The 15,531-nt window shown below is 35.2% G+C and overlaps 1 protein-coding gene across 1 annotated transcript; it reads right to left on the reverse strand.

Annotated features, from left to right (window-relative positions):
• Positions 1 to 2,116: 2,116 nt before the first annotated feature.
• LOC122005384 (protein tesmin/TSO1-like CXC 5) lies at positions 2,117 to 14,878 on the reverse strand. The gene is made up of 8 exons (XM_042560409.1): positions 14,335 to 14,878; positions 13,144 to 13,260; positions 12,102 to 12,279; positions 10,350 to 10,709; positions 9,944 to 10,035; positions 9,737 to 9,831; positions 6,975 to 7,370; positions 2,117 to 2,477 (listed from the first exon to the last, which is right to left on the reverse strand). The coding sequence occupies exons 1-8, from the start codon at positions 14,553 to 14,555 to the stop codon at positions 2,305 to 2,307; spliced, it is 1,632 nt and encodes a 543-aa protein (XP_042416343.1). The 5' UTR covers positions 14,556 to 14,878; the 3' UTR covers positions 2,117 to 2,304.
• Positions 14,879 to 15,531: the final 653 nt, after the last annotated feature.

A 15,531-nucleotide genomic window follows, 5' to 3' on the forward strand; every position in this document is an offset into this window, starting at 1 on the left:
GGATGATGGATAGGATATGGGTACCCGAAACTTCGACAGATATTTATTATCCGATAAATATAGAAATAAATATAAATATAGATATAATAAATAGAAATAATTACGGAGCATATAAAATCCTACATAAATTATACCCTAATCCTTAATTTCACCTGATTGATGTATAGAGAGGAGACATCATTGTTGATTCAAGTTGCATGGATTAGAAAGATAATACAGTAATATAAAGTAAATAATAATGAATCTAATTAAATTATTTAAAGCAATTAGTTTATACAATGAATCTCTTAATACTTTGACCTCTCTCTATATATATATATAAATAAAGAGAAATGTCATGATTTTATGTGTTCAGTATGGCCTTTAGAAAATAATGTTAAGAAATGTAAATGCAAATTTAAAAAGAATAAATTAATTTAGAGAGGGCATGCTGCTTATGGATAAAGTGTTTTTTAAATTAAACAAAAAAAAAGTGTTTTTGATTGAGCCGCGTGATATCCATAAAGTCTTTAGAACAATTAATTAATCCTACTTAATTAAAAAACGAAAAAAAATAATATCAAATTTGATTTAGATATACTCATGCTTGAATTGAAAAGAAACACCTGTAAAATTAAATGAATATTTATCTCATTTTAATTTAATCAATTCAGTTAATCACGTTGTTTAGTTAAACAAGTTAGTTAACTAGCTGAAATTAATGAAGGGTTTATTATAAAATTAAAAAATCATTATTCAGCATTAAATGTGTATGTATTTATCTTTTTAAAAAATAATTTACGATTAGTCAACTTGATTTATTAACTGCATTATTCAGCATTATTCAAGGACTCGTGTGCGTGACGGCAATCCCAGGTGGATCTCTTTTTTTTTTTCTTTCTTTTATTCTGACCTTAATTCATATCCGATAAACAAATATTTTTAACTTCTTAGACGCAAAAAAAAAAATGTCCCTTAATTCATAGTTTGAGACAGTGTCTTTTGCAAGCTGGTTCAGACGTGCAAATGCCTATACATTTTGTACAAATAAATATATATATATATTTTTTAAACTTGTGAAGTGAAATATCTCGTCAATAACTTAAAAAAACACAGAAATATTTATTTTTGTGAATGTCTTTCTTGACACTTGGTGCTGACTTGGCTTCATTTTTTGGATAAGGTTTTGGATTTTGGTGGTTGAGTATAAACAAAAGTCAATGGAATTATTTCAGAAGGTTTTGAGAGAAGGGATGGACCTTCAACTAACTGGTGTCACTGTCCCCGTACCGTAGATATTTTTTTTTTAGTGGGATACAAAATTTAGGACGTTGATTATTAGATAAGAATTTATCTGATGGTGAATTAGAGGAAGACCACTAACCTTCCGGATTAATTAGGTCTGGATATCTAGATTATATATATATATATATATATATACACTGAGGAGTGATGTTTGTGTTCATGAAACATACGAGGAAGAGAGTAGACACAAGCTTGTTTCAGAAACTAGGAACTGAATTTTGTTCAGAAATGAACCGAGTTGAAATCTGTTCATGCCATTAGATAGAAGTAATTTGCAGTAAATTAAATAAACAAAGTAGGAACTGAAGAGCTCGTAATGTTGTTCTACAACAATTAGTAACTATAGGATAGCAGTTACTACAGCTGTAGTAATTATGATATCATAAATACTACAACATCTTCAAAATTTAAAACAAAAAACAAAAAAAAAGTGTTATTTTGATAATAAATAGAAAAAATATATCCTTTTAACAATTTCGATAAAAAAAAAATGCTCTTTCAATTTTTGTCCATTTTAGTTCGCCAATGTTAAATACACTTTGCACCTAAGTTTTGTTCTTATGAGACACTCTTTATCTGTCATTAGGTTAATCACATATTAATATATACTAATAATAAAATATCTCTTCCTAAAATTTTATATCAATCAAAATAATGTATTTGGTACATTCCCACAATCAAAATATGCCTTTTCATGGTTCAATTACCGATTTGAGAAACACTGATAGATAAGAAATGGCAAGATGAATAAATAAGAGCAACTCAGCAACCTGTTGCGATTAAGAAAAAGCCAATGATCGCTAAACTACAAACAATACAGTGGGTATGTCACTTCGATGCTCAATAAAAGGATAAATATGCTATTTAGAATGTAAATTAAAATCTACATAATCAACTAATGAGCCAAATTTTCGCTCATATATGTTACAACAAAATTACAGGATTCATCTATGACCTCTGAGAACTGCATTGTTTTGTTCCGCTTGGTTGTTTACATCTCGGCTTTTATGTCTCCATTTCCTATGGTTTGCAATCCAACTGGAGAATGTTATTAGAATAAGGAAGGCCTACTTTTCTTGTCTGAGCTATCTCCACAGAAACTGGAACTGAAGCTGTAGCTACGCCATTGCAAGCCAATTCCATATTTTGGATAGGCTTTTGATACTGAGAGGACATGGATGTGTATTTCTCTTCTGCAAATAATCAGACGGAAGTATTTGTTAAAAAGTTGGTATTGCAAAGAGAAAATATGCTTACCATTCATTAGACATGAAAACCTTCCAAATCAGAATTAGTAAGCAATCCAATTGGTCAATTGGGAGTACTTATCAGTGTTGGAAAAGTGGTTTGGTGACAAACAGGATAAGACGGGTATTTTGCGAGTAGACCGTCGTAAGTCAATTTTTCGAGTGAATGAAAAATTAATGTCTAATAATGGTTGGTCCGATACGATCGAACGAAAATTTGATTCGCATAGGAGTTGGATTCATGGATGAACGTTAAGTCAAGTATATGGAACCATTGAAGGGTATGAAATTATAATTAATTTCATTGATTAATTTATTGATTGATAAAAAAATTAATCATTATGATATTAATTAATTGATTAATTAATATTTATAATAGATTAAGTAAATAGTTAATCATATTAATCAATTTAATTAATTAATTATAATAAAAAAGTTTAAATGAAAAGGTTCAAGGGAAAAGACATATCCCATATCTTTTCATCTCTTGGAAGAAACCTTTCACCTTTTCGGAGAAACCCTTCATCCTTATTAAACAAACCTCATTCCTTCCACTCAATACACTCAATTCTCAAGTTGTGAATTCTCCTTTTGGGTTCTCTTCTTTCTCTCCTCTCAAGAGTTTCAAGGCTTTGAAAGTTCGGCAGAACTCGAAATTTGGAATGCTCCTATTTCAAGATGCAAGTTGCTGCATCTTGGGAGACGATTGCCAATAAACCCTAAGCACCTTAGTGGGACAATATCGTCTTAAGGAAAGAAGGTCTAGTCTTCACCTCGATCTTAATACTCTTATCCTTAGGGATAAGTCTACCCAAAGGGGTCTTGTCGATATCCGAAGGGATAACTCGACAACCGACGAGATTAGGTCGGTAGCGACGATACCAAGAAGGGTATGTCTCTTACCCGAAGGGGTACTTCTTACCCGAAGGGGTTTATCGAATGGGGATGTTGAGAGTATAAATGGAACAAGATCCACATCATCATACTGAGCTCCACCGATTAGAGTCATCGACTCATCGTCGAGATGACTAATCGGGCTCAACTATTGGATCTCAACACCAAAGATCAATATATCCATATTTTTCTTAAAGAAAAATATCCAACAATCTTAAGATGATATTGGTGATTATGACGATCATGGGTCCGACTCTTACTAGAGAGAAATTGGAGAAATTCTTCGTAATCATTTTCAAGTGATGACAGTAAAAGACACTGTATTACTTAAAGAAAATGTATCTTTTAAGGTTACTATCAAAAGATGTCCTAGCGCATCTAAAGATGAACCTCAAGTAATGTGAGAGTTACTCGCAAGGAATAATAAAACTTTCCTATGTGAGAACCATGCCTTAAAAGGATGGACAACAAAATTATACCAAGGGTATAATGATGGTCAAGGCTTTGTGGGGGTCATTTGACTAAAGTCATAAAGTTGAGGATAGTGAGTTTAAACTATCCAAAAAGAAGACTAATGAAGGTCTTCAGATAAAAGATCAAGCCCACTTAGTAAAAAGCTAGACTTGAGTCTAACTCAATAAAACCTAAGTGGAGGTCAAAATAGATGAGTTAGAAGGATTGCATTACATGTGTTGTAAGTGACTAAGAATTAAGTTAAGTGTCTCACGAAGAATAAATGCAATCATGGTCAGCACTCCAATCAAACGACTACAGCTATAGCTTGATAAGATTGAAAGATCAATGGATGTATACTTCTTGAGTCGAGTATCTCTCGAAGAGTAATACAATCTTGGTCAGCACTCAAATCAGACAATCACAGCTATGACTTGATAAAATTGGAAGGTCAGAGGATGTATACTTCTTGAGTCGAGTATCTCTCGAAGAGTAATACAATCTTGGTCAACACTCCAATCAAACGACCGCAGCCTTGGCTTAATGAGATTAGAAGACCAAGGGATGTATACTTCTTGAGCCGAATATCTCACGAAGAGTAGTACACGACCACAGTTTGGCTCGATGAGATTAGAAAACCAAGGGATGTATGCTTCTTGAGTCGAGTATCTCTCGAAGAGTAATACAATCCTGGTCAGCACTCCAATCAAACGACTGCAGCTTTGGCTCAATGAGATTAGAAAACCAAGGGATGTATGCTTCTTGAGTCGAGTATCTCTCTAAGAGTAATACAATCCTGGTCAACACTCTAATTAGACGATCATAACTCTAACCGAGTGAAATTGGAAGACCAAGTGATACATACTTTCTAGATTGAGCATTTTTTTTTTAACAACAAGTGTAATCATGATCATCATCCTGGTTAGACAACCGCAGTTTTAACTCGGTGAAATCAGAAGATTAGAGTTATGGAGACTTGCTTTTAAGCAAGATTGAGGCCCTTGAAGTGTTTTATAAAACACTAGTAATGTGGTTGGAAAAATCAACTAAGCAAGAACATTCATGGTGATTGAGGGAGAGAATGCAGGATATTGCTCAAGGAATGTTTCTCAAGGAAGAGCAACATTCCAATAATTGACTATATCACATTCACCTCAATTCAACAATGGAGGCTTAAACATTGAGGAGATGATAAAAGCTATGTTGATAAGTTTTGGGTTTATCTTGAAAATTATGGAGGAAATTATCCTCTCGGTAAACCACAAGCCCCGGTGAGAAATAAATGAAAAATCTCTATAAGGCATTGAAAGGTCACGAACCTTCTAATATGGGGGTTAACCATTGTGTCAATATATATGATACATTATGGTATCTAAGAAATTATGAGAAGGACACTAGTGTAAAATGGTAAGTTTTGAAATGACTTAATACCATTAAAGCAGTAGATCTCTAATGGTAAAATCTCTATTGAATATGGAGAATTGTGCAGATCCACTAGGCCTACAAAGAGATCAACTATACTGCATGTCTAGAGGAATGAATCTAAAACTCAACATTTAAATTGAGTAGTGGTAACCCAACCATGTTGACTGGAGATCCCAAAATCATGGTTCAAAAGGGGCAACTAAGTTATAAGATTCGAAGCACGTAGGAGTAATTACTCCAACTCATTCTGGGAGACAAAAGGTGCAACTTATGAAATGAATAAAGGATGAACAAAAGTTTTTAATGATTCATATATTATACCGTAAAGAGTATAATAAGGTATTGCAGGATATTCTTAATAGGAGAACACCTATATAAGTGTGAAGACGGATCGTTTCAACGAAACACTTATGAATCCCAAGCTTTGTCTATGGCCAAAACGGACACGATAGAGAATTGGTAAAAGCCTAGGGGTTATTGTGTGGATATGATTGTCTTGGTTTACACCAACGACTGAACAATTTAAGACATAGTTCATTGAGCAACCAAGTAAATCCGATTATATTCCACTATAGAAGATTTAAAGCCACAAACTACCTTTCCTAATGCAATAGTCTTCCGATGAAACTCTTGTTTTAAACTTGAAACTTATCCATAATTTTCATTCATGTGGGGAATTGTTGGAAAATTAATTTGGTGACCAATAGGGATGAGACGGCTATTTCACAAGTAGACTGTCGTAAGCAAATTTCTCAAGTGAATGAGAAATTAATGTCTAATTAAGGGTTGGTCCGATATGATCGAACGAAAATTTGATCCGCATACGAGTTGGATTCATAAATGAACGCTAACTCCAATATGTGGAACCATTGAGGGGTATGAAATCATAATTAATTGATTGATTAAAAGATTAATCATTGTGATATTAATTAATTGATTAATTAATATTTACAATACATTAAGTAAATAATTAATCATATTAATCAATTTAATTAATTAATCATAATAAAAAAGTTTAAGTGAAAAGGTTTAAGGGAAAAGACACATCCCATATCCTTTCACATCTTGGAAGAAACCTTTCACCTCGTGGGAGTAACCCTTCATCCCTGTAAAGCAAATCTTGTTCCTTCCACTCAATACACTCAATTCTCAAGTTGTGAATTCTTCTCTTGAGTTCGCTTCTTTCTCTCCTCTCTTAAGAGTTTCAAGGTTCAAAAGTTCGACAGGGCTGGAAATTTGGAGTACTCGTTGTATCTTGGAAGACGATTGTCAATAAACACCTGGACAGGGCAATATCATCTTAAGGAAAGAAGGCCTAACCTTCACCTCGACCTTAATACTCTTATCCTTAGGGATAAGTTTACCCAAAGGAGTTGCATCGATATCCAAAGGGATAACTCGACGACCGACGAGATTAAGTCGGTAGCAACGGTACTTCGATAACCGAATGGGGATGTCGAGTATAAATGGGACAAGGTCCACATCGTCATACCGAGCTCCACCGGTTAGAGTCATCGACTCATTGTCGAGATGACTAATCGGGCCCAACTGTTGGATCTCAATACCGAAGATCAATATACTCATATTTTTCTTAAAGAAAAATATCCAACAATCAGTTCACATTTGCTGGTGATAATAAATCTTTTTTTTCTCTAAATGTTTACAGTTTACCTTTCCTTCGTCCATGGTTGACTAGCTTATGGAGATATTCTCTGAACTCAATCAGTATAACCCTCTCTTGCTCTGCATAGGCCTCTGATGTACTCTGGTTGCTGGAGAGTCTTGGATCCGTAGCAGTAGTCTGAGATGCCACGAAAATCATGTCTTGTTCATCACACATCAGTGCTAATGTTCCAGGAGACATAGCCCTTCCTCTCTCTTCCGCTTCCCCACATTCAGATACAGTTTCTTCTGTGATAGGTTTGTTAATAGGAATCTCATTTGAACACACTTCTGCTGAAGTGCTCTGCGTAGCTGAATCTTTCTGTCTTGAATCTCTGTCATGATCTGAGTGTTGGGAACTTTCAGCATGACCTTCTTGCTCTGCCAACTCTTGAACTTGTCTATCTGAAAAGGTTTTTGAAGAGTGGATATATAAATCAACCCCGAGGCTACTGATTTACACAGACCTCATCACATTAAATGCAAGCATTCACAGAACAGAGTCATCATCAATAGTTAGCAAAAGAAATTTCTCACCGAGAACTTAGTCAGGTACCAAAATAGTCAATGCTAATATTCATGGAATTCCAAATAATTAACCAATAAATAACTTTCAAGATAATGAAAAATTCTTATTACTGATAGAGTTCAATGTTTTTTACAAGATAATTTAAATTTATATGTCATGCCTTTTGCAACTAGCAAGAGAAATCATCAGCAAATAAATGGATGTACAAGATTCTTTATAAGCTCAATACCAAAGTGACCTCCAATTTATAACCCCTCAAATCCAATACTCAAACAAACTCCAAAACTAATTGCTGTATGCGTAAGATTTCTTCATGCCATCACTAACCTGGAAAACCATCTATATAAATGTGATACAGAAAGGCAAACATAAATTGAGACATGTAACAGGTAGATTAGAAGTCTTCCTTTATTGACACTTTATAGCCCCAACACGTTAGTGTTTATTTTCAATTTCTACAAAGCACCTACACAGCCCCTAAGATTTGAAACAGCACAAACCTTAAGTGCAACACTCTATATTCCAACTAGCTTTTTAGAGCATCATGTATGTTTCTATTGAACTCATTCTTGTAAAAATAACCAATGCATTTTATGTTGCAAATTAAACCCCCCTATCCCTTGCAGTAAATTGTTCAATTTCCATAATTACTGATAACCTCTTCACCCTGTTACTATCAATATTAGCTTTCTTCTTTCTACTCTCCCCACCCCTTGCTCTGAATTTTCTTGCTATTCACTTTCAGTGATACCTGATCTAGCTAATTCTTCACTAAAATTGCCTAAAATACCACCAAAGAACTATTTCTATGGTGAAGGACAACATCCTTTATCTCAATGTGGCTTTCTAAGGTAAGGTACTTCTTCCAAAGAGAAGGACAAGTTTCTTTTTTTTTGCCATTGTTACTTCTCTCCTTCAACCCAAACAGTAGGTTAACCTATTGACCATATTAAATGGAACAATGTATTAGTATTTCCAACATGTTTCAGTTCGGCAAAATCAGGCATAATAATGGTGGCATTTAACATATGATCCTGTCAAAATAATCTTCCATACAGCTAACAAATCAAGAAATGTTTTATAACATGCTATGGGATGATACCAAACTCAAAACTAGGAAATGGAAATTTTTTTTTATGAATTGGTGTAATTATGATTGAGTTGATATTAATTGAGTGATTTATTTGCATAGAACTCTTTCCTTTATCCAATTCACCAAATAGGTCATCAACATATCCTTTTTAACAATTTTTCGGTTTCCCAATCTAGGCCTCAATTTAATCACATACATTCTCTCTTACAATATTTGTGACAAGGATTAGGGGAATTTTTGTTGTGCAGTAGTAGATCTACTGCAACATGAAGGTGAGAGGAAGATGACAAAAATTATGCCCTCGAAATTTTCTGTGGTAGTGGATTTGAGACAGGTTTTCTCTTGAATTGTAATGGGGAGGGAATTATGAAGGATGAGACTAGTTGAAGAGGTTGGTGTGGGGTGGGAAGAGGATGACAGGGGAGAGGAATGGCCTACTAGAGAGCGGTTATCTACAAAGAGATGTAGGAAGACAACAAATGCAAGGCAGATCTGATATCAAGATTGAGGGTGGGCTCTAGTACCATTTTACATGCCACAGAATAGATTCATGTGTCTCAATTGCAACCTAATCAAGTTGTGAGCTGCAGTCATAGGATTTAATGAATAGAACCACAGCAACCTTGCCTCATAGCTCGAGCAAAGTAAACAAGGTGCATTGAACATAGTAAAAATAAGAACAAATAAGATTGTAATCCAGATTGAGTAGAAACAAGATACAATTGTAATTTAGATCTGAACTGGATTATTTTATTCCACCAGTTTATTTCTAACTGATCTGTTTTTCTTAGCATTATGTTATGACTTTCATAGCCCAATGTATGATAGAAGAGAAACATTTAGAAAACACATGTAATGAAACATAATGACTTTGCTCATCATAAATCTATAAAAGAAACAAAGACAAGTCACAAGTTGAGATTAAAAGAGAAACTATGCTGATGTTATGCCCCTATATATAGAAGCATTACGAAAAAGTAAGTTACAAGTTGAGATGTAATGAGAAACTATGCTGATCTATGCCCTTGTATATAGAAGCATTACGAAAATATGGATGACCAGATCTATGCCCTAGGCAATTCCTAAAATTACCAGGAAATATTACAACATTACTTATTTCAGATTCTATCTGTATAGCATCAGTCATACCAGCAATCTTTTTGGCAACCTCTCCAGACACCACCACCAAAACCTTACACAGGTCCCTAACATGCTCTGTTTGGACTGCATCGGCTAGAAGAGACCTGCAGATGGGAAATGAGTAGATGTTAGAAGTTAAAAGTTATGAAACAATAATTAAATATTCATATTGACAACTTGAAAAAAAAATTATAATATTTGAAGATAAAGTTATACCTATAAGTGACCTTATTAGATGCCACTGGAGCAGCAGTAGTAGAACTAGCTACAGGAATGGAAGTAGAACACACTTGTACAGAATTCTTAACCTGATAAGTAGAGGATAGACTCAGTAACATTAACATCAATCATACAAATTCTCTTATCCAGCATTCATTTATCAAGTGTGCTATAGGCAAATATAGGTGTGATCATAATGATCTCGTTTCTTTTTCGTCATAAAAAAATTCAAAGTTCACAGATCCCTTGCAATAAAGAAAATGAAATGAGCCCTTGCACAACCAACCATATATGGATACATGCAAAATGAAAATATTAAAAATGTGTCCAACTAATTAATCCAGATTTCATTTTAACCCAGACAAAAGAACAAAATGGTTTATCTACAAAGGAAGAAAATTACCTGCAGAATTGGTGCAAGACTTTTAGCGGGTTGATCCTTTGATGATGTACAAAAGAATGTATCCTGGTGTTTCCTTTTCTTAGATGCTGAAGAAGACAGGAGTACAGGAGCACCAATAGCCCCATTTGAACTATCATTGGTTGTGTATTGCATGCAAAGAGTACTTCCATGATCACCACGAAAGAGAGCATTCCTCTCTCCACTTCCCTCAAAGTTCTTACAGTCCATGCATTTGCAATTCTCAGAGCAGAGAATATTGGCTTGAAAACACTCACAATACCTCTTGAGGCACCCAGACTTCTTACAGTGGCATCCTTTATTGTGCCGTCCTACCAAAGGAGGAGGTTCTACTGTTTCATCCTATCATAAATAAGAATATTGATGTTAGCATTTGGCAAACAAGTGATAAAGAAACTCTACTCAGAATGAAAATTTTAGTTTCTCATTCCAAGTGTAGTTAATATGGATCTTATAATATAATATGATCTTTACACAGAATAGCCAAACACTAATGACTTTATTCAATTGCTCAAGTCTCTTGCTCTTGAAAAAAAAAGCATGTCAAGTATTGGATTCCTCTAATTTGCATCAATTGTTGACCATGTAAAAGTCCAAAACATAATGATTATGTGCATGCTACCATTATCAAGCATGATGTTAGTCCCAGCTATTTAGGGCCGATTACATGGATCTTATCCCTCCATTGAACTTTATGGCTACATCACTAGCAATATTTAGATCCATTAAATTGCATTTTACTATATTAACTAGAGTTGTCTTTAGTCATTCTAATCCCTTACACCATTCAACTCTAATTTATTAGCTTCAAAAGCAGTATTGAAGAACAATAGTACAAAAATGTTCTCCTTTTGCCATTGAATTTGGGAAGAAGCTCTCTCATGAATATGAAAAACACACAAACTATAACAAATCTTGGTGGAAAACCTAAATGAGAGAATTCATTTATTTGTCCAATGAAGTATGCGAAGTACCATGGAGATAAGATCATAGGAGCTGTATTCTAAAACTGAAACTGAATGATGATTGGGTAAACATTACTTCCAATCCTCCCTCTCAATTAAGCTCAGTATTGAATGGATTTAACTTTCACCAGTACAGCTGTGCATCAGCAAACTAGTACATATTTCTACTCCGCTATGTAGGGAGTCCTCACTTAACAAACAATTGGAAGAGATGGCTATAAGAAATGTTGGTGTAGCTTGATTGAAGTTTAGTATCCAACACAAACATAGACCATTATATCCTTCTCTACTCTAATGAAGTGAAGCATGAGAGTCCAAGCTGGGGCCGAGAAAGTGAAGGCAGAACATATACCAACCTGCCTTTTGTCACTTTATTTTTCTCTTTTTTCTTTGTTTGCATCTTATTCTCACTTCTTTAACCCCTCTTCTTGTTTTTAATTTCCATCAGATCCCGTGATTAATTTAGAATTGCAAAATTCATGGATGGGTCTCCGACATACCATTTCATCATGTTAAAGCATTGAAAATTGAATCACAAAGCAACTGCTAACATTGTAGCAATGGATCTAGAAAGACTTCCACGGTCATAATCTTTTATTTTTCTTTGTATCAGATGCAGAATATAGCTTTTACACTGAGTAACTATGCTTGTTTTACATGCAAGCCTTTAGTGTTACATAATTTATAATTGTACTAACTAAAAAAGCTCTAGAAGGAGCATCATATATGAAGTAGCAAAATTGAAATAATTGACAAATGAAGTACTTACCTTATTTTCTCGAAGTGCATATGGGCGACTACCAATCTTAGGCCTAAAGGCATTAGGATTGCGCTCTAGAATAGCTTCAACAGCCTCATGCCTAACAGTTTCATTCTCAACATTGTTACAACAGTTTGTACAGTTGCAGCCATCACAATAAACCCCAGATGCAAAACACTCACAGTACCTATATGAAATAGTTAACAATATAAACAATGGCAAATCTGGAAACAAGATATTAGATCATAATTATATGATCAAGCAATTAATTGCAAAATTAAGCTAAATTCTAAGAAAGACAATCTGGATCCATCTAACTAATTACTAATTTTTCATATTCCAGCAACTGAAACTTTCAACTATTTAAGTGACCCATAAAGTTCCATAAGACTTCTCAACACACAGAAGACAAGTTGAAACAAGTGAAAAAAAAAAAAAACAAAGCCAAGATAGATTATATATTATCGGTAATATCTTCACACTCATCTGACTAGTCAAATTAAAGCTGACATAAAATTGCATATTGTGAAGGAATCAGCTGCAAGTCTGTATCTTTCTGTTAGCAATGATAACTGGTGTATTATGTAGCTCCAGTCAAGACGATGATTTAACTACTATAGCTAGTCCTCTTAAGGACAGTGGCAAGAGGTAAAAAGCTGGCTCCTGTTAATGCTTATAACTGATTCAAAAAATTCAAAGCCCTATGTTATCCTTTGAAACACAGTCTTACGGCATTTGACATTTGTAGTCTACATGCGCTTAGTACTATGGACTACCAAAAAGAAATAATTATGCAGTTATGCTAACAGGTAATTAGCATCCAACAAATAGCAGCATCTTCAATGAGAAGCAATCATGTAATATTAACAGCATAGGTCTTACATGCAACCTTGGTAGTACCAAGTGGTGTAGCCTTCCATATAGATGAATGGCAGATCAGATCCAAGTGACTGACCATAAATAGATGTGATGCATTCTTGTTGTATGGACCCCAAACATGACTAAGAAATTAATTGATGGAACTTGTGTATAAAAAAAAAATCCCACTTACAGCTTCAAGCATTTTGAGTGTTTGCAGTTGCAATTCCTCTTTCTTGTTGGTGTACCATCCTTTGCATTGCAGAGTTGTTGTGATTCTCGTGACCGTGGCTTGGGTGATTGTGGCTTGCTGCAGAGATTCATGGTAAGATGGTAAGAAGGCCCTTAGAAATTTAAATTTATAAAAAAGGCAGACATCACATAACAATAAAGCTTCAACGCTCATAATCCTTATGAGAACTGTGATAAGTAAATACCAAGAGTTAATGTAAATGTAAATCCTGCAAAAGATAGACCATCGGCATGTTTAATTGACATATTTTGGTTGAGCCATTTGCTCATATAGGCAGGTAAATCAGGGGGCTTCGCCAAGCAAAAGTAGCGCATGCAGGGGATAAGCCATTTTTGCTCAAATAATCTTACTAAAGAAGGAGCTATTTTCATTGTCACTGTCTTGCTGTTAAAATTAGATATGCTTACCTAGGACTCAATCTTGGTATCAATCCAAACCCCAGTATAACAAATATCCATGTAAATCAACACAGAATTTCTCAGAACTGGGAAGAAATAGGTCAAGACTGAAGAGATCTCCCAAAAATAAGAAGATTGAAAGGAAAAGATAAACTCGATTTTAATCAAGCACTTTAGAGTTTAGAACCCTAGTATTGAATTTTCAAAGGTCAATGCAAGAGTATGCTTAAGGATTTAACCAACTTAGTTGTCATACAAAAATTAACCTATTCAACTTTTACTCAGAAATAAAGTCCTAAAGTAGGACTTCCCTCCATTAAACGATCACCTGTAGAAAAATAGTCCATTATAGGTAACTCAATCGTTAACTATAGGAAGAATTTTTTATGAAAGATTCTCAGAGTAAAAAAACCATCCTCTTGAGATGGTATTTCACGAATTCCTTTACTTCCAAGTAAAATAAAACAACTATTCATTTTAAACACCTATTAACAAAAAGTGTTTTCTCCAAATTCAATTTTTTTTTTTATAAACAAAAGGAACCTGTGGGATTATATTTCCATTTAGAAGCAAAAGGCAAAAGTATCCCTATTGTGAAGTATGAAGCTAGGAAAACCTAGAAACTACGAAACGCTCGGAAAGTCGATGCACTGGGGAAAAAACCTAAATTTGAGCAAGCCGTCAAATCCAGAAAATAATTCAAATATTAAATACAATAAAAAAATAAACTCACGCGGGTACAGAAATCGAAGAAATTGACGATAGCGACATGGGCAAAGAAGCCGGCGCGAGGAGAGGTAGCTGCTGTTGCAGCGACGGATCAAGGGCCACGGTTGCCATAGGCGAAGGCGGACCTCCACCATAGAACGCGGCCGTGAAATCCAGCTGGCGAACGAGTTTTCTAGGAGGGACATCAGACGAAGCTGACGGAGTAGGTTGAGCAATTTGTTCCATCGGCGCTGGTAACGCCGATCCGAGGATCAATTCGTCAAGCCCTCCAAATATTTCCCTCCCAATTGTACTCCTTATCGAAGAATCCAAACCCTCACCAAGTCCGGATGACTGGACCCATCTAGCTAGACCCAGAGGCCAGCGCCGGAAAGGGGTCAAAGAGGGTGACGAGGGCGCCGTGGTCCTCCACCGTCGGAGAGCAAATCGATAAGCCGAGATCCGGAGCGAGGAGCGGCGGCAGGCAGAGGCTAAATCGCAGAGAGATAAAGATTGGGAATTTTTATTGTTCGGATTCTGGAAATCTTTAGAACGAGAGAGAGAGAGATGAAGAAGCTAATAGCTTTCTCTTTCTCTCTCCCTCTCTACTTTTGAAATCAAATTCTAAAATTGAACGGTCCGATCGTGGTTGGAGAAGAGATCGTACGGGTGAACATAGCCGGAGAGATCGGGCGGTCCAAATTCATAGGGTTCGAGGTGTTAGGCTCGTTACCGTCGGATTCGGGGTACTAGAACAAGATATTGATTGCCACGTCATTCCAATCTTCAAGTTAAATTACGTCAACATTTCACTATAGAAATTTAGAAGGCATGGGGCCCAGAATTGGAACCGAGTGGGGCCAGCGTGAGGTGGCAAATGGCTAGGCATGTGGAGTACCACGTCGGTAAATTTCGAATGTCAAATTTATAAAATGTCTTAAGAGAAAATTACAAATTAAAGAGAAGAATTTGAAGGAATTTTACTTGGGATAATTAATAAATGTTAATTGTAAATGTTGTTATGGGATTGATTTGGTATGCGGTTGGGTGTAGCATTAAAGTTGCCAGGTCGGCTGTCGTGCTGGACCACGTGGCCCACCAGATGACCATAATCAATGTGACCAATAAATATCAATCGATGTATATTTTATAAAATAAAAACATTAAATAAATTGGAAGACTACTACGTACGTAAATATATTTGTGCCCATTAATTGGAAGA

Source organism: Zingiber officinale, chromosome 7B, assembly GCF_018446385.1.
Source record: "Zingiber officinale cultivar Zhangliang chromosome 7B, Zo_v1.1, whole genome shotgun sequence".
In the NCBI taxonomy this organism is placed as follows: Eukaryota; Viridiplantae; Streptophyta; class Magnoliopsida; order Zingiberales; family Zingiberaceae; genus Zingiber; species Zingiber officinale.

Coding starts and splice junctions, on each gene's coding strand:
- LOC122005384 (XM_042560409.1), bottom strand. CDS start 14,555: ATGGAACAAATTGCTCAACCTACTCCGTCAGCTTCGTCTGATGTCCCT. Junction 12,280..13,143: donor CACTCAAAATGCTTGAAGCT/GTAAGTGGGATT, acceptor TATTTCATATAG/GTACTGTGAGTGTTTTGCAT. Junction 9,832..9,943: donor TCTAATAAGGTCACTTATAG/GTATAACTTTAT, acceptor TCCCATCTGCAG/GTCTCTTCTAGCCGATGCAG.